At 34.9% G+C, this 24,499-nt stretch overlaps 1 protein-coding gene across 1 annotated transcript; it reads left to right on the top strand.

Annotated features, from left to right (window-relative positions):
- The first annotated feature begins 5,866 nt into the window (after nt 1-5,866).
- Nucleotides 5,867-24,474, top strand: LOC147070849 (uncharacterized). The gene is made up of 6 exons (XM_085948959.1): nt 5,867-6,145; nt 6,228-7,125; nt 14,502-14,684; nt 19,701-19,854; nt 21,956-22,102; nt 22,605-24,474. Exons 1-6 carry the CDS (start codon nt 5,996-5,998, stop codon nt 22,807-22,809), a joined length of 1,737 nt encoding a protein of 578 aa, XP_085805085.1. The 5' UTR covers nt 5,867-5,995; the 3' UTR covers nt 22,810-24,474.
- Nucleotides 24,475-24,499: the final 25 nt, after the last annotated feature.

Genomic DNA, 24,499 nt, shown 5'->3' on the forward strand with positions numbered 1-24,499 from the left:
GGTTTTTTCTCGACATTCTTAGGTATTTGTTCTTCTCTGCGTTAACCTGAAGATAAATTTTCTTTGCCGTGGCCTCCAATGCAGTGAAAATATCAACTATATGTGCCTGATCATCGCCCAGGATCACCAGATCATTTGCATAGCCAAGAACTTTATGGGTTCCATTCAGGTCGACTCCTCCGTCACTTTTGAGAGCTTCTCTCACTGCTTTCTCTAATGCAAGATTGAAAAGCAACGGTGATAGAGAGTCACCCTGCCTCAGCCCACCTGTCACCTCGAAGGATTCCAGATACATCTCCTTGGATAAGTATCCTGCTTCGTGATCCTTCTGTATATGCCCTAACCAAATTGATAAGCTTTTCTGGGAACTGAAACTCTTTCAATATTTTCCAGAGAGTTTCTCTATGCACAGAGTCGTATGCAGTTTTGAAGTCAACGAAGAGACAGTGGACATCTTGGTTATATTCCCACCTCTTTTCTAGTATCTGGCGCAGTGTAAAAATCGGATCCATTGTGCTGCGATTTCTCCTGAACCCACACTGATAGTCACCCAGAGCAGCTTCTGCATAAGGCAACATTTTTGCTAGGACAACATTTGAGAGAACTTTATACACTGTCGGTAGGAGAGATATGCCACGATAATTTGTGCAGTTGTGCTTGTCTCCTTTCTTGAGGATTGGGCACACCAGTGACTCTCTCCATTCGTCAAGTATTCTCTCTTCTTCCCAGATTTGTTTAAACAACCCCAGCATGGAGGTGAGAAGAGCTTCCCCTCCGTGCTTGAGTAGTTCCGTGGGAATGTTGTCGTTACCCGCCGCCTTATTGTTTTTAATTTGCCGAATAGCTCCTTTGAGTTCTGCTCTGCTGGGTGGAATTATAGATTGGGTTTCAAAAAAAACCCGACATTAGTGTTTTGAAATTTTTGTGTTAGAAATTAAAATCTAAGATTTTTTTCTAAAAAGGGTGCTGGAGAATTTCAAATCTTTTTTTGCCGTGTTTTTATTTGTCTAATTTATTGGCTTTCAATTTCAATGTTTTTGGGGAGGGCCAGGGCCTCTTGCCCCCCCCCCTGGGTGCGCCACTGCTACCTACCGCTTCTATTCATAGTACATCGGGCCGCTCTGGCCATTTCCATAGCCTCCCGCACTTTTGCATCGATGTTGTAATAAATAATGTTGTGTAAATAATGTTTATTAATGACTTTCATAACGGGCAGCCATCGAGTTTTAGGCTTAAAGCTTTCATCACTAGACTTTCATCAAATGTAGACACTTGGGTTAGAAGACTCAGAAGAAAATGCGTTTTCAATTTCCCCATTTTTTTTTCTTCCTTTGCTTGCTCATGCAGTTCTTTCTTTCTTTGCCTCTCTGCAGCTCGTTCTGTTCAACCTTTCCATTTCTTCTTTCTTCCTCTTTTTATTTAGGAAATACTCCTGGCACAGTTTATCGGAAACAATGGTGGGGATTTTTTCCCTTTTCTTGAATTTTTCTTCCCTATTACCGGGGAAGAAAAATATCTTGAATGGACTAGAAACATTTGATAGACCAGCCACCGGTTCACTAATGATTGGAGATGAAGCATCATTACAAATCGTTAGACCAGCCTCAGGTGCCCTAGCGATTGGAAATGAAACATCATAACAATCCATAGTATTCCAGGCGGCCAAAGACATCATACTATTGGATTCCTCTTCTTGCAATGCCTCATCGATGAGTCTGACCGGCTCAGGTGTAGTGATATTTTCCAACTCATTTTTTACTTTTCGCCACAGTGCGAACGGTGACTTGTCATCTTAATCAGGTTTGCTGTTTTTGCGGAATGATTCAAGTTTTTCCTCATCAATTTTTTCTCTCTCCTCTCTCTTTTCTCTCCTATCTCTGAATACCGCTTGCGTTCCTCTGATGTAACCATTGAAGGCACACTTTCAGATTCTCCTGGTACTATCACAGTTTGAGGGTTCCATGGACAAAGTCCACATTTTCGGAAATTTCTTGCGGAATTCTTTTGTACTTGTAGAGGACAGCCCCACCTGCACTCCCTGTTACCATGACGGTTATGCATTCGTTTCCATATTCATTTACCTGCCAGTACACTGTCTTGTTTCCTTTTTTGACCCTGCTCCCCTTGGCGTTAAGGAAAAAATCTGTTTCGTCACAATTATATAATCTGAGTTGAGGATTTGGCCGAGATTATTAGCTGTTATATTATATTCTTCAACCTCTTTGAACCAATTAAGGATATTTTGGCTTGTTACTTTAGCCTTACTTGATGTAAAATTTGGAGAAATCCTATGCAAAATATCTGGGGCTCGTTTCATAAACGCTGTTATCCAGTTTCTGCCAGGGCGGTCATCCTTAAAAAGTGTCTCCTCATAATTATCTTTTATTAGACGCTAAACGCTAAAAGTGACCTCACCCATGGTCACTGAAAACCCTGCAGAGGCCATTTTCAGAATCCAGTCTCGAATGACGTCCTCTTCTGCTTTCGTCAGCACTGAAGCAGGACCCATCTTCCTGAAAATTTAAATTTAAGTGCTTATAATTTCTTATGTGGGTACGGAAGTACTTATATTTCGTTATATGGAACTACTTCATGTAGTAAGTACTAGAGGTGGGAAAACTGGTCGATTTTGAAGACTAAGTATACTTACTACCAGTATAAAAAAATACTTGGTATCTAAACTTGTTCCAAAATACTTACTAGTATTTGAAATATCAGCTTTAATAGAATCGTTAAAAATACGTCGGCTTTTTGAAATGTCCCATTTTCGAGACAGGTACAGCTAGAACTGTGGCGCTAGTCACTCATGTTTCAGTAGTTATCCATTTATACAATCACGCATATAATTTGAATTCAGTTTATGTTTACAAATTACAATTATAACACTAAAAAATCGAGAAACTTGACGTGACGAAACCAGATAAACGCGTAGTCAGTTAACGTTATCAGTGGGTCTATTCTATACTTATCGACCGCTAAAGTGATAAAGTGATAAATATTATCAAACTTAGGGTAGGTTTGTATCAAAATATTAGCACTTATTGTAACAATTACACGAAGCTGGTTTTTATTGTTGCAATAAGTGCTATATTTTGACAGCACCTATCTTGCTGCTGTTAAAATATCGCACTTATTGCAACAATAAAAACCAACTTCGTGTAATTGTTACAATAAGTGCTAATATTTTAATACAAACCTACCCTAAGTTTAATACTATTTGTCACTTTAGTGTTCGATGAGTATAGAATAGACCCACAGAACTCCGTTATTCCGGCTTGCGACTGACGTCAATTCGATGTAAATGTCTTACTCAACTAAAACTAAAATTAAAACCCGTCGCATACTAAACATACGCGAGTCGCGACACCGAAGCGATGATTTCAGACGTGGCAAAACTACGAACTAGCTAGCGGTCGGCGAGATCTCATACCATGTGTCGAACTCCTGGACTCGATAAAGTTTCATACTCAACTAAAACCAAAAACCAAAAACTCTTAAACAAACCTAAAACCCTAAGGCGAACTCAAAAGTATCCTATAAAACGAACACGTGACCATTTCTGTCCTTCACTATACCAACTTTACAACAGAGGAGAAAGGGAGAACAATGACAGTTGAGTATAATATCACGGCTAGACATACGTGTATCATGATATCTCGCTCGCGCGCATTTAATATCAATAGCGCTGAATAGCGAGTCACGGCGCATATATTAGCGAATGCGTTCGAATTCGAACATCTAATACGTTTCAAGATTCTTGAAACAAGTTTATTGGGCAACAAATACTTAGTATGGGTATTTTCATCCGAAACTTAAGTACACAAACTTGTGACAGTATTTCCAACTCACCTCTAGTAAGTACCTAGTCTCAATTATATTTTATTGCATTCAAAGAAATTTGTCTCTGTTTATGTAAATTAATGCAAGAGAACCCACTTCTTACCTTTCAATCGGGTGTTTTCCCTCAACATTGTACCTACTTCAAGGTAATTCTCGGCACACCACACAAGTGCTGAAAACACAAAAAATCTAGTAATTGACCATATTATGATGTGTCAGTAGTTGATCTACTGGATAGAACTACCCTGGACACTTATAATTAATAGGTAATTAATCATCGTTCCACACTTATGAATGTAAAAATTGATATAATTTTAATTAATTTATTGAGTAGTTGACCGCCCCGGTCAACTACTGAAAAAGTATTTAAAAAAGTTTGAGTAGGTAGTTGACCCCCCACAAACTTGCTTCCTTGTAAATATAACTAAAAAATTAAAAATGATCTCGATACTTTAATATTATGACTGCCCGTAATGCATTAACTTGATATTATGAAGTCAAAAACATTAAATAGCCATATTCTTACATCCACTGATATCCTTAACAATTTACCTAAGAAATTAAAAATAAAATACTTACTGCGTGAGGTGTTGTTTTTAAATAGCTGCTATGACGCTCCTATGACATATGGTGATGTGTTAGTTCCTCAATCTGACCACAGGTGGCTTCACTTGTCTAAACTTTACAATTTAGAGCAATCCCGCGTCTACGTTTCTTATTTTGGACACTTTTATAGAAAAAAGGTCAACTACTGGTAGGTACATGGTCAACTACCGGTACATTTACCTTACTAAATTATATAATTATTTATCGTTGTTTTTATTTTTAAAGTAACAACTGCCACTATGACGTTTAATAGTTTGTTTACGTCAGCGCTCGAAATGGAAAAGTTTACGAACCGGAGCGCTCGACAAATTTTCTGAAGATATTTACATAGTCATCAAATCGTATGTTTTTTTTATAAAAATAAGTGTGTCAGATTTTCTATTCTATGGCCTATCTAGCTTAGACGGTCAACATATTTTTTCCACGAGACGGAGCGATAATTTTACAAATTTCACGAGCCGGAACGGCGCTCCGGTGCGTTCCGTTCCATTTCGAGCCCTGGTTTACGTAAGGAATTGCAAATGGCCGAAAATGATAAATTCGCTGCCTAGGCAACGGAACAATTCTAAACTATAATATTGTACTGTATAATCGTCACGATTGGAGTATCATACTGTGGCGTAAAGGTAGTGCGTTCAGATGATAACCGAACAATCGGTGGTTCGAATCCAATCGAGTGCGTTTATTTTTTTGTGAATATGTGTTACATGTCACACTCCAAAAATACACTCTGATCCAAAGAGATTGGTCAATCTCTTTGCTCTGATCTGATTTTCCAAACGCGCCTAAAGAAGTATAACTTCAAAAATAAAATACAAAACCATCTGTTTAGGTACTCTAACGCATGGTTTCCCAAACTATGGGTCGCGACCCACCAGTGGGTCGCGAGCAAATATTGAGTGGGCCCTCGCCACTGTATACATAAATTAAAAAAAAAATAGGAAGTGATAAATTTGATATTTCATTCAGCTATTTATAATTCCTAAAAATTAAAATAAACTTAAGTTACGGAAAATATTGAAATAACTTTGTAAAAAAACCTTGCAGGTGTAGGTATTTAAGTAATATTTTTTTTATTTAAGTTGTGTTTCTTATTTCAACAGTCTTTCATTCATATTGGTAACACTTATAATTAATATAACAAATATATTTCAATTATAACAAAGAGATGGGTCCCAAGATTGGAAATTTTTGTTAGATGGGTTGGAGCCCAGTCAACTTTGGGAACCACTGCTCTAACGAATGAATTTTCATGTAATCAATAAATAATATAGCTCTGACATAATTTATTATAAAATAATAATAATATTATCATGGATAGTATCCCTTGTACGCTAATTAATTATGTAGTTCGAATTTTGAAATGCGTCTAACCACCATACATATAAAGAAAAAGAAGAAAACTGTGAAGTACTGAAGTATACGCAGAGTTGTTTTATATTGTGGTCAATGTGGCATTTTGAATTTATGGGCATTTTATTATTTTTACGTCAGTTTCTTTTTAGTTCTCGTCGATTTCAGTAATTTGTTGTAGAAAAATATACTTATAATGGATGCTCTCATTGAATTAAGGGGCGATCCGGCTAGCTATTGCAGAACTTGCATGGATCGGGATGATAACGCGCCAAATAATAGTTTCACTAATTTTGTCAATGTACCTGTAATCGGTGAAATGTTATCGTCGTGCACAACAATTCAGGTAAATATAAATAAAGGGACTTTTCGTTTTGCCAACGTCAAAGTCCTAACTCAAAAAGTTATATCCTCGGTATTGTTTACAGATAAACAACAACGATGGCCTGCCAGAACAATTGTGCAAGGCCTGCATATCCCACTTGACGAATGCTTTCGAGTTCAAGAAGCGGTCGGAGCAATCCGACGAGGAGCTCCGGAAAATATTCAGTCTAGCCGTGATGAAGACTGAACCCATGATTCAAATAAAACAGGAACCAGACGACATTAAAGCGGAGCTAGATTTTCTCGACGCCGACGACGATTTCAGAGGGTCTGATTACGAACCGCTAAAAGTCAAAAAAAAAATATCCAAACGGAACTTAAACGGTAAACACGAATGCAAAATATGCGCGAAGATATTTCCGAAACCTAGCAAACTATCACGGCACATGAAAATGCACATGAAAGAGACTACAAAAATTCATCCATGCGAAGTCTGTCATAGGATTTTTGATAGGGCGTCGAAACTCGAAAGGCACATAAAAATTCACAATCCTGAGCTAAAGCCTTTCGAATGTTCTGTCTGTCAGAAGCGATTCAAAAGAGAAAGCCTTCTATTGAGCCATGTGATCACCCATCCTCCCGCCGTGGTTCTTCCAAATGGAGAAACGGACGAAATGCTCGTCAAGCAGGAGGAATTGGATATTAAAGCCGAGAACGAAAAGCATAATTGCACTCAATGTACAATGTCGTTCGACTCCAGCCACTCCCTATCGGCGCATATGAGAAAGCACCGCGTAAAGAATAGAATCCTCTCTTGCCATATATGCGGTAAGATCTTCAAGAAATCCAGCCATCTCAAGCGACATGAGAGAACTCATGAAGATAACAGACCATACAAATGTAACCAGTGTACAAAATCATTTACCCTCGAGAGACAGCTCATGGAACATATTAACAAACATAAAGGTGTTAAACCGCACCTCTGTCCTGTTTGCAGTAAAGGTATTGTGTTGCACATGTATTCATATGGTTAAGTTAGTAAACTGCACAGATATTCACATTGCTATGTTGGCATTTCCGATTTCCTATCTCAAACAATGTCTACCACTTCTTAATATTTATTGTGGTTAAGGCCATTGGACCCGTTTTTTCCTGTCTTCTCAGAATCGTGGAAATGGCAAGGACGTTTAACACGAATTGACACATAATAAACACTTTATTTATTTAAAATCTAATAAATAATATTCAAATAACACTTTTTGTGTCATTAAAATTTTCTGATTCGCTTTAATTTTTAAAATAAATGACAAATAGTCGGTCCTGTTTTCGCGCCACAGTGAATTTTTGAACTTAATAATAGTTTTGCAGGTATATATTGTATGAAAGAAATGGGTAAAACAATACATTTCATTGATTAACTCACGTACTTTTTTTAATTTCAGAAAAATAAAGATTTTAAAGCCATTTTAGTTGTATACATCAGCCAATTTTGAATGATTTTTTCTCACAAAATAATATATACTGCACAATAAAAATATTTTTTTATTATAATATAACATTTCCGTAATACTATAAATAATAATTAACAATGAAAAAATAAATAAAACCCTATAAATTCGGTACAATTAGTGACGCTATATTACCAAAACACGTCGTACGTTTTCATGTATTTATCCTATTTTCAGACAATTTAGATATATAATTATTTTGCAAAATTAACAAAAAGAGACCATTTGATCGATTAATTCATATAGTTTTTCTAATTTCTCATTTCTAACCTTAGTAGGCTTGTGAATTTCAACGGGTGAGGACGTCTTTTTTTTCCAAAATTTTATCCGTCGCGAACAGTATTTTAACTCATAGAAAAATGACCTTTACTCGCATTGCAGTAACAATCAAATTGGCAAGACCACATAACGTAGACCAGGTGTTATAATTTGTGTTGACAAATCAAACATCATAAAATACCAGTGAATGTCAAACTGAGAAAAATGTAGTTATATTATATTATTTATTATCTTGTAATACAAATGGTTGCAGCATGTGAGATATTGTAAGATAATTGAATCTTATAACCACGATGGCTACAAAGAAGTCCTAAAGGTATTCGTTCGGTGCAACATTTATAAAAAAAAATATTTTGGACTTGAGCAGTTTAGATAAAATATAGGTGGACTTTAATTATTTTGATAAATACCTACTTGGTTGGGCTTAATACAGTTTTTATGTACCTGGGTCGCCATGTTTTGTTATTTTCAAAGGGACGTATCCAGGAGTATGTTTATTGGCATTATCAATAGAAACAAAATAATATTATTTTTCAAGGTCTATTTATTATCGATCTTAAGTGGTTTATGTCACAAATAGTAAATTTGTAGAAAATTTAAAGTAAAATACGTTTTCGAATGCTGTCATAGTAATGGCCACTGAAACATGTGTCATAATTTTCCTAATCGTCAAAATAATAATAAAATAAGTGTTTTGGGGCACAAAATCACGTATATGTTTTATGATGTATGTATTTTTCAGATGGTTTGTGGTAAAATCTTTTTTTTTCATATTGCCACAATTCAACTATTCATAATTAATTGTTTGTTAAATTTTTCATTGTGCACTTTGACTTAATAGGTAGGTGATAAAGTTTTTACCTTACTTTATTGTATTAATTTATTGTTAAGTGAGAATTAGCTGCTTTCGTTGTCAGTGTATATTTGAGGAGTGCGCATCCTGACGATGTCGAAAGGCGAAACCAGGATCACATAAAACGACTCAAATGAAATAGTACAAAACTTTTAGAATTTAATATATTTAATGCCGAGTTGAATTGAATGGAATCACCTTAGGCATTTATTAGTAATTATTTAACTCAAGTAAAACATATATTGAGGTAAGAACCTATTTCATTGAATAATAAAAACAATATTACTCTTCACATCACAAGTGACAAGATTTATATGAATTGTGTATTGCCTGAACTCGTTGATCAGACTAACACGGTCGATGGATATAAGAAACCCTCAATATAATAATTATCAAGTTAACAAATAATAATATCAATTATCAATTAATAGCTATCAATAGAAAAGAAAATAAAATTATAAAAAAAAAACAATTTATAATAGTTATTCTAATACATTGCATACCGTTAAACCAATACACTAATTAAGGAACCAATTATTAATTTTATATACACTAATGTTCCGAAATCCTCCGCGGCGACCAAAACGTACTGCCGTCAAATACATGCTATTATAATAATTGTTTCTTAAATCATAATTGTTGTGTACTAAATTTAAAAAAAAAAAACGTTCCTCGACAAATATTCATTGAATTGCTTTCTTTTATGAGTCATTTTTTTATAATTTAATAAAAACGCAATAATAACAGAAATCTTTCATGCCATCTTGTGAATGTTTTAAACTTATAATTTGTAATGTTAGCTTATGAAAATGAATAAAATTATATTTGTTTACACTTTCGTGTTTTTTAGTATTAGATTTTTTTTTGAAAAATATTTGCACTGAATTTGAACCTAAATATGATAGGTTCAAGAAAAGGTGTCACTTCACAAATTCAGCATATCAATAATATGAGGTTCTTATTTAGAGGTCTACTATTTTTATTCTTATAATTTATTCTACCGACTACAAAAATGTTTATAAAATTTGTTAGGAAAAAAATATTATTAATTCAACACTTTTAAAACCTCTGATTTCGTATCTACTACATGAGAAGCTGCACAAATTTGCCCTACAAAATTAACCAATGATAACTCACCTGTTGACTAAATCAGTAGACTGGCACCATGAGTGGAATGTATTGTGATAGAATTTTTGAATTATTACCTTGGTTATTCAATTGCCTAAGCATAGAAAAAGATGGGGAACATCTGATTATCATGGATTATAGTGTCAAAAAGTGGCATCCAAAATATGTTCACATAGAGAATGAAATTAAAATAAATTGTGAAGCATATAATTAGACTTCTGCCATGTTGGCCTAACCCCCTAACTTAATCTCCCCTCTATGTAGGACGTCACAATGTAATCATAAACTATTTACCGTGGAACGAATAGCATACGTCTGTCACAGGTATAAATCACGCTCCAGAATCAATTTCACATGTTGGTTTTTTCAATATGTGTTTGTATCCAGGCAGTGGACCTATAAGAGTTGAGCAAACAGCTAACAACCATTTCTCGTAAAAAGTCCTAAGTATATTGATTGGATTAATGCCCAATATATGTCCAGTTTATACTGAAATTGAGTTATACGTAAAACATCTGTCTTTTTCTATGCTGATTATAGGACGAATGTAAAAAAATTATAGTACACGTAACATTATAGTTATATAGTATATCTGGCATAGAATTTTGTATAGTATGACTTCTAATTTAATTTTTTCTGCGGAATCAAAATTATAGTATAGATCAGAGGTGGGCAAACTTTTTGGCTGGAGAGCCAAATTCAAGAATTCAAAATGAGCAGCGGGCCGCAAGTAAAATACCATTTTTAGATATATACAATTTATTATCACGAAAAATAAACATTACAAAAAAAATAATGAGAAGAATGAAACTGTTCTACATTTTTTAAATTCAGGTGTTAATTTTGTAGTTGATATTCTCAAAATTGCTTGTAAATGGGCATCGGAGATATTTGATCGTAAAGAATTTTTATTGAGGTTCATGATCGAAAATGTTTGTTCACATATATAGGTTGATCCAAAAATAACGAAAATTTCTCTTGCATAATCTTTGCGTTGGTCGAATTTGTCTGAATTAAGGTCATTGTAAAATTTGGAGATTTCTTCATGACAATGCAATTCTCTTAAATCAGTGTCACACTGCAGATCAATAATCTCAAGTTGTAGCTCTATCAGTACACTATCAATATCTATTGAAAATGGATCGCGTACTATTGGTAAACAAATTTTAATCTATTGTCAATATTTTTTTAAAAATATATAAAAAGTTATTCGTTATCAGAAGTACAATTAATGATATCGGGCCGCAAAAAAATACCCGGCGGGCCGCAGTTTGCCCCCCCCTGGTATAGATTATACAGTACATGTTAAAAAGACTAGCTCACAGGTAAAGCGACTTGCATCGAACCGCTGTAGTTATATACTGAATCATCCTAACACGCATGCGCTGTGATGTGACCACGTGACAGTGACAGCTTTCACACCTTCGTCGGCCATCTATTGATATTTTTAGATGTGTTTTTTTATGTTTAGAATGTGCTGTGTTTCTAGAAAAAAGTTTACGCTACAGAATTTGCATTCAGATTTGAACTGAGATATAATCTTTGGTCAACCAGCAACCCTTATATTCAGGATTTTCCCCCAATTATATCCATATTTCTGTTATCTTTTAGATAGTTTAAATATTCGCGGGAGATTAGTTTTTCTACTTGAAATTTTAATAAATCATTAGCAACACTTGCACTGGTAATAGGTACAGTAGAACCTTGATTATCCGGACTAATTGGGGATGAAGATAGTCAGGATAAGGAAAAATCCGGATAATCTAAAAAAATCATAATTGACAGGGAAAGACAAGTACTTATATTCAGTATGAATAATTTTTATTTGTCCAGATTTACATAATATACATACACATGTATAATAAATTATTTTTTATTAAGGCTATACCTCAGTTGAGGCATGGTCTTAAAAGATCGTGGCTAGGCGATGCGCGGATTGTGGGTCGCAGGTGCAAATGACGCATGCCGACCGAAATATAATTTGTTATATAAATCCAACATGCGTCCATTTAATGTTCTGTTTATTGTTCTATTACTAACAATAATAATATATTCATTGACATGTTTTCTTTTTAAAGTAAATGGGTAACGTTTTTAGTCATCTTTACACGATTTAAGAATTAATACCCCCGTCGCCATCACAAAACAAAATGACATATTGACACCTCGACGTTCGCTCTCAGACTGACAGCGAGTCCAAAATTTCATCGCGCCTATAATTGAAAATTATTTGCCGTTTCACTGAAGTATCGCCTTAAAAAGTCAATTATCGATTTTTGCTTAAAGCAGGTTCTACCGCGTTACCAGAACTTACTAATGGTCTTTTCAAAATTTTGTTCCATGATTTTTGCAAAGTTGACACTTCTAAAGAATTCCAACTATCTGCTGCCATGTAGCAAAAATCTTTTAAATTTATTTTTTTGTAGAAACTGATAACTAACAGTTTATTTTTATTTTATTTATTTTTTTTCATCTGCTAGCAATAATTGTTGAAGCATATGTTTTCTATATAAAAGCTTGAATGTTGAACACCCTGATCCATCAGTTGTATTACCGACGTGACTCTTTCGTCTTTGTATGAACCACATAAAAATACACTTCAACTTCTTTATTTCCGGATTTTTTCATAACTTTCCGCTTTGAGCTTCTATCTTCTGACATTAAACAATTAGTGAACTCCATAATAGTTTTTTTTATATCCGAGATAGTTGACGTCCAACATCATATTTATTAGATAGATAACGTCCCGAGTCACCGCGTTTCAAAGTATCGATTATATCCAATTTGTCTTTTAATGAAAATAATCCGGATAATCGAGGTTCTACTGTACTTGCCTCGTAAGAACACGATTATTCAATTGCTAATTATATATCTAACTTAAATAATACGACCATGTTCGATATGTATGCAATTATTCAAGAGATAACTGCTGCGTAAAAAGATTGTTTTTAAAATGGGAGGTTAGGAATATTATTTACCTTGTCCGAACTGCTTAGATATTATTTTTTATTGAAAATTTGCACTATTTTCAGTGTACTACCTTTTTACTACTATGATAAAATTAACACCGTACTATAAAATACATAATAATTGTAATTAAATAATATTTATATATATATTGTACTATAATAGTATGATGATAGTACCGTTAGCAGCACAGAGATGGCGCTGATGGATGACAGATTATTTTGTTGCACTGCGCATGAGCGAGGTCGCAGTACGAGTCCGCATCGTGCACCATTGCAATAGTTAGAATGCATGAACAATTAAAAGATGAACCGATTATACTATGGTAGTAGTACGGTCGGCAACATGGATCCAAATAGCATGTTATTAAGAAGATATGTTGTTATTCAAATACATAGTACGTCCATTTGCCTTCGATTTCCAAATGATTCGAATATTTCAAATTCAATTTTCTTAAAATATACTAAGTTTGGCATACAAGGCACAGCATTATTTTTCATCAAAGATTAGTCTATTTTCAGCAGTGCTGCCAGATGAAACTGTCAAAATTCAGTAGATTGATAAAAATGTATAAAAATCAACAATGTTCTAGATTAGAGGTGACCAACCTTTTGCATAAAATGCGCCAATTTTTTTCACAGACGAATTCAATGCGCCATACAACTCAAGCACCTTTTCTACCTTCTTACGTCCACGGTTGGGGTTGGAAAATAGGGATAGGGGTAGGATCTGCTTCGTTTACGGGAGGAAAAGGAATAACTCAATCACCCAATTAAATTAATTAATTTATGCCAGTTCAAAAACCACATGTTTATTTGGTCACCAATCTACAATAGTCAGAAATGATCTCTTGGACGAGAGGGTGATCGCTGTCGTGGACCCTGCTGATGGTGCTACAGCTGCTGGAGAATCTCGTTTGGTGAAGATAACCCTGGACCACAGTTGTTAGGTATGATGAGAGAGAGAGAGAGACCTCTGAGCGGGATGGAGCACTGTGAGCTTATGAGCGTTTGGATTTCGCTAGTCTTTTAATGTTTGGTGATAAATTTGGTCCTAAACTAACCTAACAACTGTGGTCCAGGGTTATCTTCACCAAACGAGATTCTCCAGCAGCTGTAGCACCATCAGCAGGGTCCACGACAGCGATCACCCTCTCGTCCAAGAGATCATTTCTGACTATTGTAGATTGGTGACCAAATAAACATGTGGTTTTTGAACTGGCATAAATTAATTAATTTAATTGCATCATTGAGTTATTCCTTTTCCTCCCGTAAGTGAAGCAGATCCTAGGCCCTATCCCTATTTTCCAACCCCAACTGTGAACGTAAGAAGGTAGAAAAGGTGCTTGAGTTGTATGGCGCATCTGAACTCGTCTGTGAAAAAAATTGGCGAATGGTATGCAAAAGGTTGACCACCCCTGGACTGTAAATAGTTATTATCGCGATAGTTTAAAAGAAACATATTAAGTAAGTACATGCACGTGTACAGCCGCTATAATGGATAAAGGACTCCCACTTGGAAGATTTTTGATGAAGATTTGGAGTGTTTCAAATTATGTATGAACTATGTAATGGTTCTATCTATTAATACCTGATATCTTTGATGATAATATGTCTAATGAGGTTTCCTTGTTTCTTTTTCAGCTTTTGCACAAACCAGTACATTAAATGCTCACTTAAGAGTGCACACGAGAGAGAAACCTTATCTGTGCGCCACGTGCGGGAAACGGTTCGACAGCAGTACAAACCTAAATCAACATTTGAAGAGACATCGTGGTGAAAAGACATTTTACTGTACACTCTGTCCCGGAAGATATGTCAGCAAAGGTGAATGTCTCTTTTTTTCCTTTTGATATACTGAATATCTCTTGAGTTAAATATCTGTTATGAAGAATATTTTATAAAATATTTTACAGTTTCAAGTGTTATAAAATGACATTTATAAAAGGTAACCTTATGTTTTATCAAACATTGGTAAATTGTGCATTAAACAAAAATTTTCAGAATTCAGTGTATTGACAAAAATGCGGAAAAATCAATCAGTGGCTTTCAAAGCGTGCTCTTACAATCTCACATAAATGTGACCATTAAACCAATATTAATTATTTGTCATCTGTGTCTTACGGCGTTTAGTAGAGTTATCGATCTATAACATTTTTTTCTCTTGCGTCATTTATCTCTATGACATATTTTATATACACAGTCGGCTCTCGACTTTCGAACATTCTACTTTCGCACAATTCACTATTTCATACATTTCTTAAAATTTAGATTTTTGTTGATAATGCAAAAACTGTTCGCTTCCGTGCAATCGCCCCTCTCTCCTCCGCTTACCGTCACCTTATCAAATAAGTTAAAGGGTGGTATTCAACTATCTCTTGACAACTTTATAAGGAAAAAACCTGTGGGTCTATTCTATACAAAAGACGGTGGTTTTAATATATTTATGTACTGAGACAGTTAATTGTTACAATAAGTTAACTGTGAAAAGGTGCTATGTTTTATCAGTCCCACTCTTGACTGTGTTAACTTTCAGAGCGAGATAGACAGTTTTAACAGTTTAGACGGCTAACCTATTGTAACTATAATACCTCAATACATAAGCGCCTTGTGTATTGAATAGACCCAATGATTGCTACTACGCACCCATTGATAAATGAATATTTTAAAGTACATTTTTTGTTGTTTGTTTACATCCCTTTACTTTCGAACATTCAACATTCGAACACATTCTCAGGAACCAATTACATGCGAAAGTCGAGGGCCGCCTGTACTCCATCTATTGCCGATACTTTCTGGCTGTAATAACCAGAAAAAATATTTTCAGTTCTTTATTTTTATCAGTGTTTTTAGTGTTTGAAGGTGTATTAGTCAACCCAAAATATTCAAATGCAATCCGTTAATCCGTTGAAACAAAAGTTCATGGAATGTAATCTAAAGGGCCCCGACCCGCGTGTAAACGAGCAAATTTTTACGGCACTATGATGCGGTTAATAGTTCCGCAAAACATGAAAATAGTAGTCTATGCTGCCGAATTTTTCCATTATTAGCCCATACTTTCTGGCAGCACGATTGGTCGATATCGAATGTAATCAAAAATACGGCAATAATTCCTAGACAAATCTATTTCCTTCTCGCTGTGCTTGATATGTGCGTCTTTGTTTCACCTGCCGCCGATCTACCTCACCCCTAGCAACAACAACAACAATATCGTAGCAACAGCTGATTCGACAATACATTATTATATTTTTTCGCCATGTCATTATTAATGTTATTAGTTATTACTAATTGTCAATTCACACTATGTGTAATGAATAAATGGACAATTGGAGCTTATTAATGAGGTTCATTTATGTCCTGAGCGAGCTATGGAACGTGGAAGCCAAACTATATAAAAATCTAAATATGAAAAGCACAACTGTCAAAGGTGCACAAACTTCTGGATGTGGAATAACGTGAGCAATTAAAGAGTTCAACACCCACTCCTGTATGAGTATCCTCCATTGCCAAAACTCAAAGAGTGATTGGCAGTATTGTAGTAATCGGTGTTGCTTGCTTCATAACTGTATCTACTTTCTTTTTCTTTACATTAATACTTTGATCGCCATAGGGGTCACTGGTGGCCAGCAAGGAAGACCTACATTTGAGTTGATTTTCAGCGCCGGCGGGCACGCGCGCTGTGTATTATCCTATATGAGGTGGCCGGCATGGCTCTTCTGTATGTTACTACTGCTTGGCCTGAGAATATTCCTTCCAAGTAAATAAAGATAGGTTCACTAATGTAATGGTAAAAAAAGTTTTCCTTTTAAATCGTAAATGTGTTTTTATTGATATAAAAATGAAAATTGAAGAAATTATAAAAACGTAAGTTATAGAAATTATAAAAAAATAGGATTACAAAAATGATTATAATGTATATGTATATTTCCAGTTTATGTGTATCCAGGTATAGGTACTAGGTACACAATTTCATAACTTTTATTCCGTATTTGTGCCTTTTCTGTTTATTATAATATCTGAATATAATCCGACCTCGAAATGGCATCATGCTCTAATCAACACATTTGGACAGGTGACCGGCAAAATGGCCGGCCTGGTGCAATATAATAAATTAACCTGTAAAGTAAATACAAATACCTACTCAATGTCAATTTCTGACATTCTAGTAAAGTTTTTAAATAAATAATTATCAATAACTAATTCCTGGCTTATATTAGGTACTTATTGTTTCACGTTTGCTTATTTTATGTAGTACCAGATCCAAATTCTTCTTTTATTTTTGATTTGTTTATGTGATTGTTTAGGACGGTGTGTGTGCACAAAATACATCGGCCTCACTTTCCCGGCACTGATGTCGGGTCATACCTTTCTTTGGTTTCACCATTTTTTCTGGCAATAGTGCCGGCAATCAGCAATTTTTGATGGTCGTTTATTTAGTTATAGTTATTATAGTTATTATAGCTCGTATAGTTATTGGGAAAAAAATGTTTAATTCAAAACAGTTACATAAATTCTTTAATCCTTTTTCACGCTTAAATGGGTGATGTGAAAACTGCTCCTAAAGCATTTATTACATACTCATGTATGTGAGGCGCCGAGTCGCTAAACTGGCTCCTGGGGGTTTTTTGAGTTTTGAGTAAATCACGAAAAACTGTTATGGGCAGTGTGATGTAATTTAAGTTATTTTCTAGTTTCCGGTTTATATGGAATAGTAAATTAAAACGTCAAATTCAATTTATATGCGCCAATATTCCAAATAAATGCATTTTAATTGTCCGGAGAGCACACTTGCATCACTCGCTGTCGCAAGGAGCCAAATTTGTGACTCACACTTTGACGTTACGTGTCAATAGAGTCGAGTTTGGCACTTACTGGAATAAGGTCGGCCGGAAATGACTGTTCAGTAGCGGGCCATATTTATTTCAATTAATATAGATATTTTAGAATTTATTTTGCCAAACAAATATTTTCTAACCATACTTACGTACTACATGGTAAATCCTTTTTTACATTGCATCTTTTTAGCATTTATAGCGGTAGGTATGTATGTATATGTACATAGAAAAAAAGCATTTTTTCAGAATAAAGAATCGTGTTTATTAATAATGAGAAGCGAGCAAGAAATTACACAAGTATACCAAATATGTGAATAAGTGATGGTCCCAATAACACATGCATAGAAAGCATAATAAAACACAATGTATTGTTTAATCGTTTCAACGGAATATACTTTACAGTATATCGACCACAGATAATAAATAATTATTAATTGCGGTGTTTTAGTCTATGTATGCTATTATACATCTTCCATTCATGATATTTAGTTCCGCCGATAAGTATACCCGACTCTGCGTCTTATTCCGGCAGTAATGTGGCTCACTACCTTTTAACTCCTTTATAAATGCAACAACACTTGCTCTTTTCCCTATAAAACTCGCATGTGCCTTATCCCCGCCTCTTCTCTCGGTGGGAAGTTTTCCCGCGCTATTTTGAAAGCGCTTCACAATACCTTAGATTCTACCTTTTTTAATGTTTAAAATACCCAAAAAGGTTTTTTGGCATACGGGAACCAAAGCACCAGTTTGACTTTTTCGGGCATAATATTTTATATTGAAAGATTTTTTTCTTTCAACCCCACTGTGTGACATCACTGAAACTCCTTCACAATACTTCACTATAAATGTATCTTGAGCAAGTTTCACTGCCTTTTCATAAAATGCAGTATGGAAATGTCTAATATCAGTTCCATTTAATGAACTGCACTTGAAGTTCCTAGTGTCATGATTACACTGAGGATACTCGGGCAAGTTTTTAGATGAATATCTGCAACAAATTATGAAAAATACAATAATCAATAACTTTGAAAATAAAAAGTAAAGATAGAGGTTAATAAAATATATATACAAAAGTATAAAATAATGACTATACTTAGATATTATGTAAATATATATAATGAGATTTATGGCGGTTATCTTAAATCAATTTATTATACTTATGGATTCGCTTAGAAAGTCATCAAGTGATTAAAAAATAATGTTCAATTATTAAAGGTCCCAATAATATTATTTTTTGACACAAGCAAAATATGTTAAAAATCTGTACTTAGAGATCTCATAATAATTACATCACGCTAAATATACAATATACGGCATAAATTAAAAAAAGCATACGAAACAAAAAATTTTATTATGAAACACCACTGGATTATTGAAACATCTATAGCAAAAATTAATGTTAGGAATGTCAATTTTTAAATACTTATCTTGGCGTAACACGTTACATTTCCAGCCAGCTGGATTTTTTAAACGCTTCCTTGATTCTCCTGGTAGAGATTCCGTTACACTTACTAATGAAACATCTATTATTAATTAGTAAAAACAATCAAATAGACGAAGCAAAATCAAGACATTCTCACTGCACAGGCGCGAACGGTTTGACGCGGTTGTATAGAGATTTTACCGTACGTTTGAAATCAGTATTTGAATGGCGGCGTCTGATTGGTCGGTTAAGAAGAGACAATTTAGCAACTCCTTATTTTTTCAAAGAGCGCGCTTGGCGACTCACGTCAATATTCATTTTGATTTTTTGATGAATTTGGGAGGAATTTGAAACTCTCAACTGGAAAAGTCGATAGATCTATCGATAGAGCATCTAAGTACATTCAAAACTCATTTTATCGAAAAATCGCCAGGAGCCAGTTTAGCGACTCGGCGCCTCATGTCACTTATACCTTGTATTTATATTCATAACCGATTAATTTTTGGATTAAATTATTTGTGTGTTGCAGCACATGCCTGAATAAATTTTACATGCAGTTTATTTATTTTGTAATTCTGTTTTCAGGAGAACTTCAGTCGCATATGTCCACCCACACGGGGGCGCGGCCATTTGTCTGCGACACGTGCGGCTCGGCGTTCACCAAAACCAACTCGTTGGCCAAGCACAAACTTATTCATCTCGGCATCAAACCCCATGAATGTGATGTTTGCGCAATGAGGTAGTCATAATCACACTTCTTCTGTATGTTGTGTCAGCCCCCCCTCCCCCCCAACATTACCAAATCACTGTAGTAAAGACATCTCTGTCTGCATTGCCTAGAATGGGTCCATTGTCCAGAACCACATAGCAGGAGGAAATTCCCAATCATCTTATCCAAGATATGCACGCATGCATTGCTAATGTTATACTGACGTTTTTGAAGATGGTTATGTGGTCAGACTGAGCTGTCTGCAATTTAAATTTGGGAATGAACGTTGACAAAATGATGAACAGCCATCCTTGAAGGTCTATTCTAACTACAACTACTTCATAACACCATTTCATTATATTTCCGAGATCTGAGATAACCCCAATGTGTTTTGGATGAAATCTGTGTGTAAACCGGTTATCTTCAGTTACTTATCCAAAAGGCAGTTGGTACCCTGAAGTCATACTTGCTCAGGATGACATCACAATAAAATGACAGCGATTATCTAATTAACACAGGACGGAACTGCTGGTAAAAGTGTTATTTTATATGCATAGAATACAACATAGCCTTTTTATCACAATTGTGCATGATTTTGGTGCTAAGTGTTATGTCAACACTTTGGCACCCGATGTTTTTGCGCAAAACATGTACATAATCAAATTTTCAAATATATTTCGAAATAAAATCATAGCTTTTTATTCATTCGAAGTAATTCTTTCAAACAAAAAGGGTTGGGAAGTGTAAAATAATGGAACACCGGTTGTGAAATGTAGAAGAGTATAAGTAGTAAAAAAAATACAATGAATCTTTGTACTTATATTGAGTCCACTTATGTCATACGCTCAATGCCTAACATAGCTGACACAACCACACGGTTCGTGTGAATTTGTCAAATGTGTTGACAAAATATTAGTCGTAAATAGCTCATTTTTATAGCATCCAGGAAATCTCAAACTGTGTAACTTTTGTTTGAACTCACGTGTGTACATATGTATGCACTGTAGGAAGAGTAAAAATCAAACTTGAGGACTACTGGTTAATTGAGAGTGATGTTACGTGATGTACCTACCACCAAGGCTTGGATTGCACCATTGGACCGGAATCGAATGGAATGGCACATAGTTTATATAACAAATAGATCAAAAGGGTTTATTTTTAGAATACGTATTGTTGAGCATTCCAATTCGTAAAATATTCCATTTCGAACACTGCTTGCACTTCTAAATACTGTAGACAACAACGAAAAAAATGATTCTCATGTATGTCCGCGCTAGCAGTGTGTAAAAACGCAGTAGCGCGGAAGTGGGTATCTGAGTATGTAATACGAAAATTTCTGCATTAATGCAGGAACGGGTTGAATGGTAGACCTGCTGAATATAATATTGTTACGTAACCTCACTGTGGCTGCTACTATCAATGCAGAAATATGTAATTTTATTGTCACCAGTGGAAGCTATCGACTTGCAATTGTGTACATATTCCAAATTTTGATAAGAATGTATTATACTAACGTATTGTAATGTATTAACTATATTTTAGTCGACACGTCATCCTATGTGGTGTGAAGAGGTTGGACATAAAATGATGTCTGAAAGGGGAGGGGGTTTGTAGTTTCTCTATGGCTGCTATGACGCGTGAGCCAAAATATAAAAAATATAATGTAGTTTTAATTTAAAATATCGTATTAATTTGAAATAATGATGACATTCTAGCACAATAATACACAGTTTCATCAAATTTATTTTTGATTCATTAAAAACATTGACTTGCATAGAAAGCAATGCATTGACATCATATAAACATAAACAACGGCTGCTTGCGAAAGGTCAGACCATGTCAATTATTGTATATAGATAGGCAACCAAAAGCACCGAACCAATTTTAAATATTAAACGACCGATCATAAAATTCGCATATTTCATAATGTACATAATAACGAAACATCATAACAGGACTGCAAAGAGGCTTAAACTCTTCGTTATTTCAAATTAATAATTATCTGGAATCTATCAAGATTGTCAGTCTTTGTCATTAGGCTAATTTAAGGATTTTTTATAATAATAATAATTTAATAATTAGGCTAATTCAAATTTTTTCATAGTAATTAATGTGATGTGTGGTCTTCCAGATTTAATAGCAAAGACCATCTGAAGAGGCACTACCGGATACACACGGGTGAGAAGCCTTACAAGTGTGAGTTCTGCGATAGAGCCTTCACGCAGAGCAACGACCTCGTCAAACACACCAGGTCACATTTAGGGGACAAAATGTATAGGTAATAAATGATTTTTTTTAGTTAAACTTTTTTACGCGCTGCACTGCAATTTTGCCGTGGACTTGATGAATAAATGATGAGCAACGTAAAACAAAAGATACCTTCTCGCAAGCGCAGAACTACAAGGTTCCGAGTGTTTATTTTTGGCAAAACAAAAGTAACAATTAGGCAGTTAAAAATGCAACTTTATTGTCATGTTTGTTTTGTCAAAAATAAACACTTAGAATCTTGTAGTATTAGGGTCTCACTGTCAACATCGAACTACCAACCTTTGGGTTGATAACCAGGCGCGTTACCAAATCCATCAATGAGGTTGTGCGAGATGTAAAAAAATTTGAGAACGCTTAGTATGTACACACGTCTACTTTCAATGTGGATAAAGGTGAACCAGGTGAATTGCTTTTATTTCGAGTCGGCCAGCCAACTGTCTAAACTTGACTTTCATTATAATTGTAATAATAACAAAACAGATATCGCCATTTAATGCGGAACTTATTTGCAGGTGTACCATTTGTCCGGAAGGCTTTAGACTAAAAACGGAGCTTAGAAAACACGTGTCAATACATTTCATGGACAAGACAGTCAGTGGAGAAGAATCCTCGCAGGACAAACTCGAAAAGGAGATGAAGAAAGAGCCCACCTACGATGTCATGTCCATTGTCCAGCCTATGCCTGTAGAAGTCATCACAGAAATTATTTTGAAATAGAACATTCCCAGTACCTATTTATTTATATCGGAGAAAAATATCCTATTTCCCATTGCACGACGGATTGTCAAATAGCAATTTGATGTTTATGTAAATGTTCGTGAGATTAAAGACCACGACGTTGCTAATGGCAGCGGTGCCAAAGGAGACTCGTATACATGATAGTGACATCGTCAGCATTAAAATATTAATCATAACTGCTATGCTATAATGCAGAGATTCTCGACCGGGTCCGCAGAATCCTGGAGCTCCACGAGAATTCGGAAAAGCTCGCCCAAGACGTCGTCACATCTTGAAAACTTTTTTTAGGTTCATCCGGCTTTACCTTTTCGTCGAAGTCCACAAATTTTTCTCTGAGAGCATTTTCATTCCGGCCTATGATGTCAATGTCATGTACTCATGATAATATTGGACACTATTGTATATTATACATCGGTTTATTGACTATATTCGATCAAACCTGGATTGAAAGATTTTCAAACCATTATTTACCGTATTACAACTTTACAGCCATGCGGGTGGTTATGGCGTAAGAGATGCTAGCTTTATATTTGCTTTATGGAAAGTAACTCCCAACCGCTGCGATTTGATTTTCGCTGACTCATAGTGCCTGACACCACAAAGATATTCAATGTATATAATGAAATAACCCGAAGATGCATTGTATAATTTATTATAAAACCCCGCAGTGTAGTTGTTGCAAAGCATTCATCTCCGTGCTGGTTCAAATCCCACATCTGCCAAAATTACATGTTGATTTTTTATGTGTTTGATCTAGATCAGTGATGCGTACGGCTACCATACCATTTGTTATGGTCCACCAACAAATGAAATATACAAAAAGAAAGTCTTATGTATATCTAATAGTCAACTATATCTAAAAAAGTTCACATATTACACTGAACTCTTTACACGGTTTTTTTTAACAATACACAGTTACGAAATAACACGGTGCAATGCCATCTACTCTGGATGCATATTGGAGACCAATTTGGCCAGAATGTGTTTAAACATGGTGAATAATTTTTGTTACCTTTGATTTTTTGAAGTATTTTAGTGTATACTTTTTTTTACACGTTTTTATAACACGGTATCGTGTGGCACGTATCTACCATGTAAATGGAGAGTTCAGTGTATATGAAAAATATATAAATTGGTATTACACCCTCTTGTTTGTGGATATATCGATAATGTGAATTTTACAAATAAATATTATTTTTCACCGTTAAGTATTTGGGTCTGTGAACAATTTAACAAATACGTAAATTTGCCCCTGTGATTAAAAGGTTGTGCATCACTGTTTTAGACCAAAGATCCAATGGGTTAGGGAAACGGCTAACAATTATTAAATATTAACTTCTCGTAAAAAGTCTGCTACTTCTAGAGGTCGTGGTTGAGAATTCTCATTTCATTCTTGAGACAAAATTCTATTGATACTAGGCTAAACTGCTGATTGGACTTTTTATAAAAGCAATAAAAAAAAAGCTCGACTTTCATTCTGAATAGAATTTTTTAAATTTTCCCTGTGAATAAAATTTTTGACCGGAAGTTTTTAGAAAAACAATAAAAACAAGTTTTCATCTTATCATTCTGATTGGTATTTCAGGAATGAGAAAAAAAATTGACTGAAAAGACTAAAAAATATTCGAAAAGAATCAAGGAATCAAAAAATCAATCTCGAATTGTCGAG

This window comes from Rhyacophila brunnea, unplaced genomic scaffold (assembly GCF_057557595.1).
Source record: "Rhyacophila brunnea isolate RB1 unplaced genomic scaffold, BYU_Rbru_1.0 scaffold_21, whole genome shotgun sequence".
Classification (NCBI taxonomy): Eukaryota; Metazoa; Arthropoda; class Insecta; order Trichoptera; family Rhyacophilidae; genus Rhyacophila; species Rhyacophila brunnea.

Excerpts from the sequence above, each read along its gene's own strand:
- LOC147070849 (XM_085948959.1), top strand. The coding sequence starts at position 5,996 with ATGGATGCTCTCATTGAATTAAGGGGCGATCCGGCTAGCTATTGCAGA. Across the intron at positions 6,146-6,227 it reads CGTCGTGCACAACAATTCAG|ATAAACAACAACGATGGCCT; the intron begins GTAAATATAAAT and ends TATTGTTTACAG. Across the intron at positions 19,855-21,955 it reads TGTGATGTTTGCGCAATGAG|ATTTAATAGCAAAGACCATC; the intron begins GTAGTCATAATC and ends GTGGTCTTCCAG.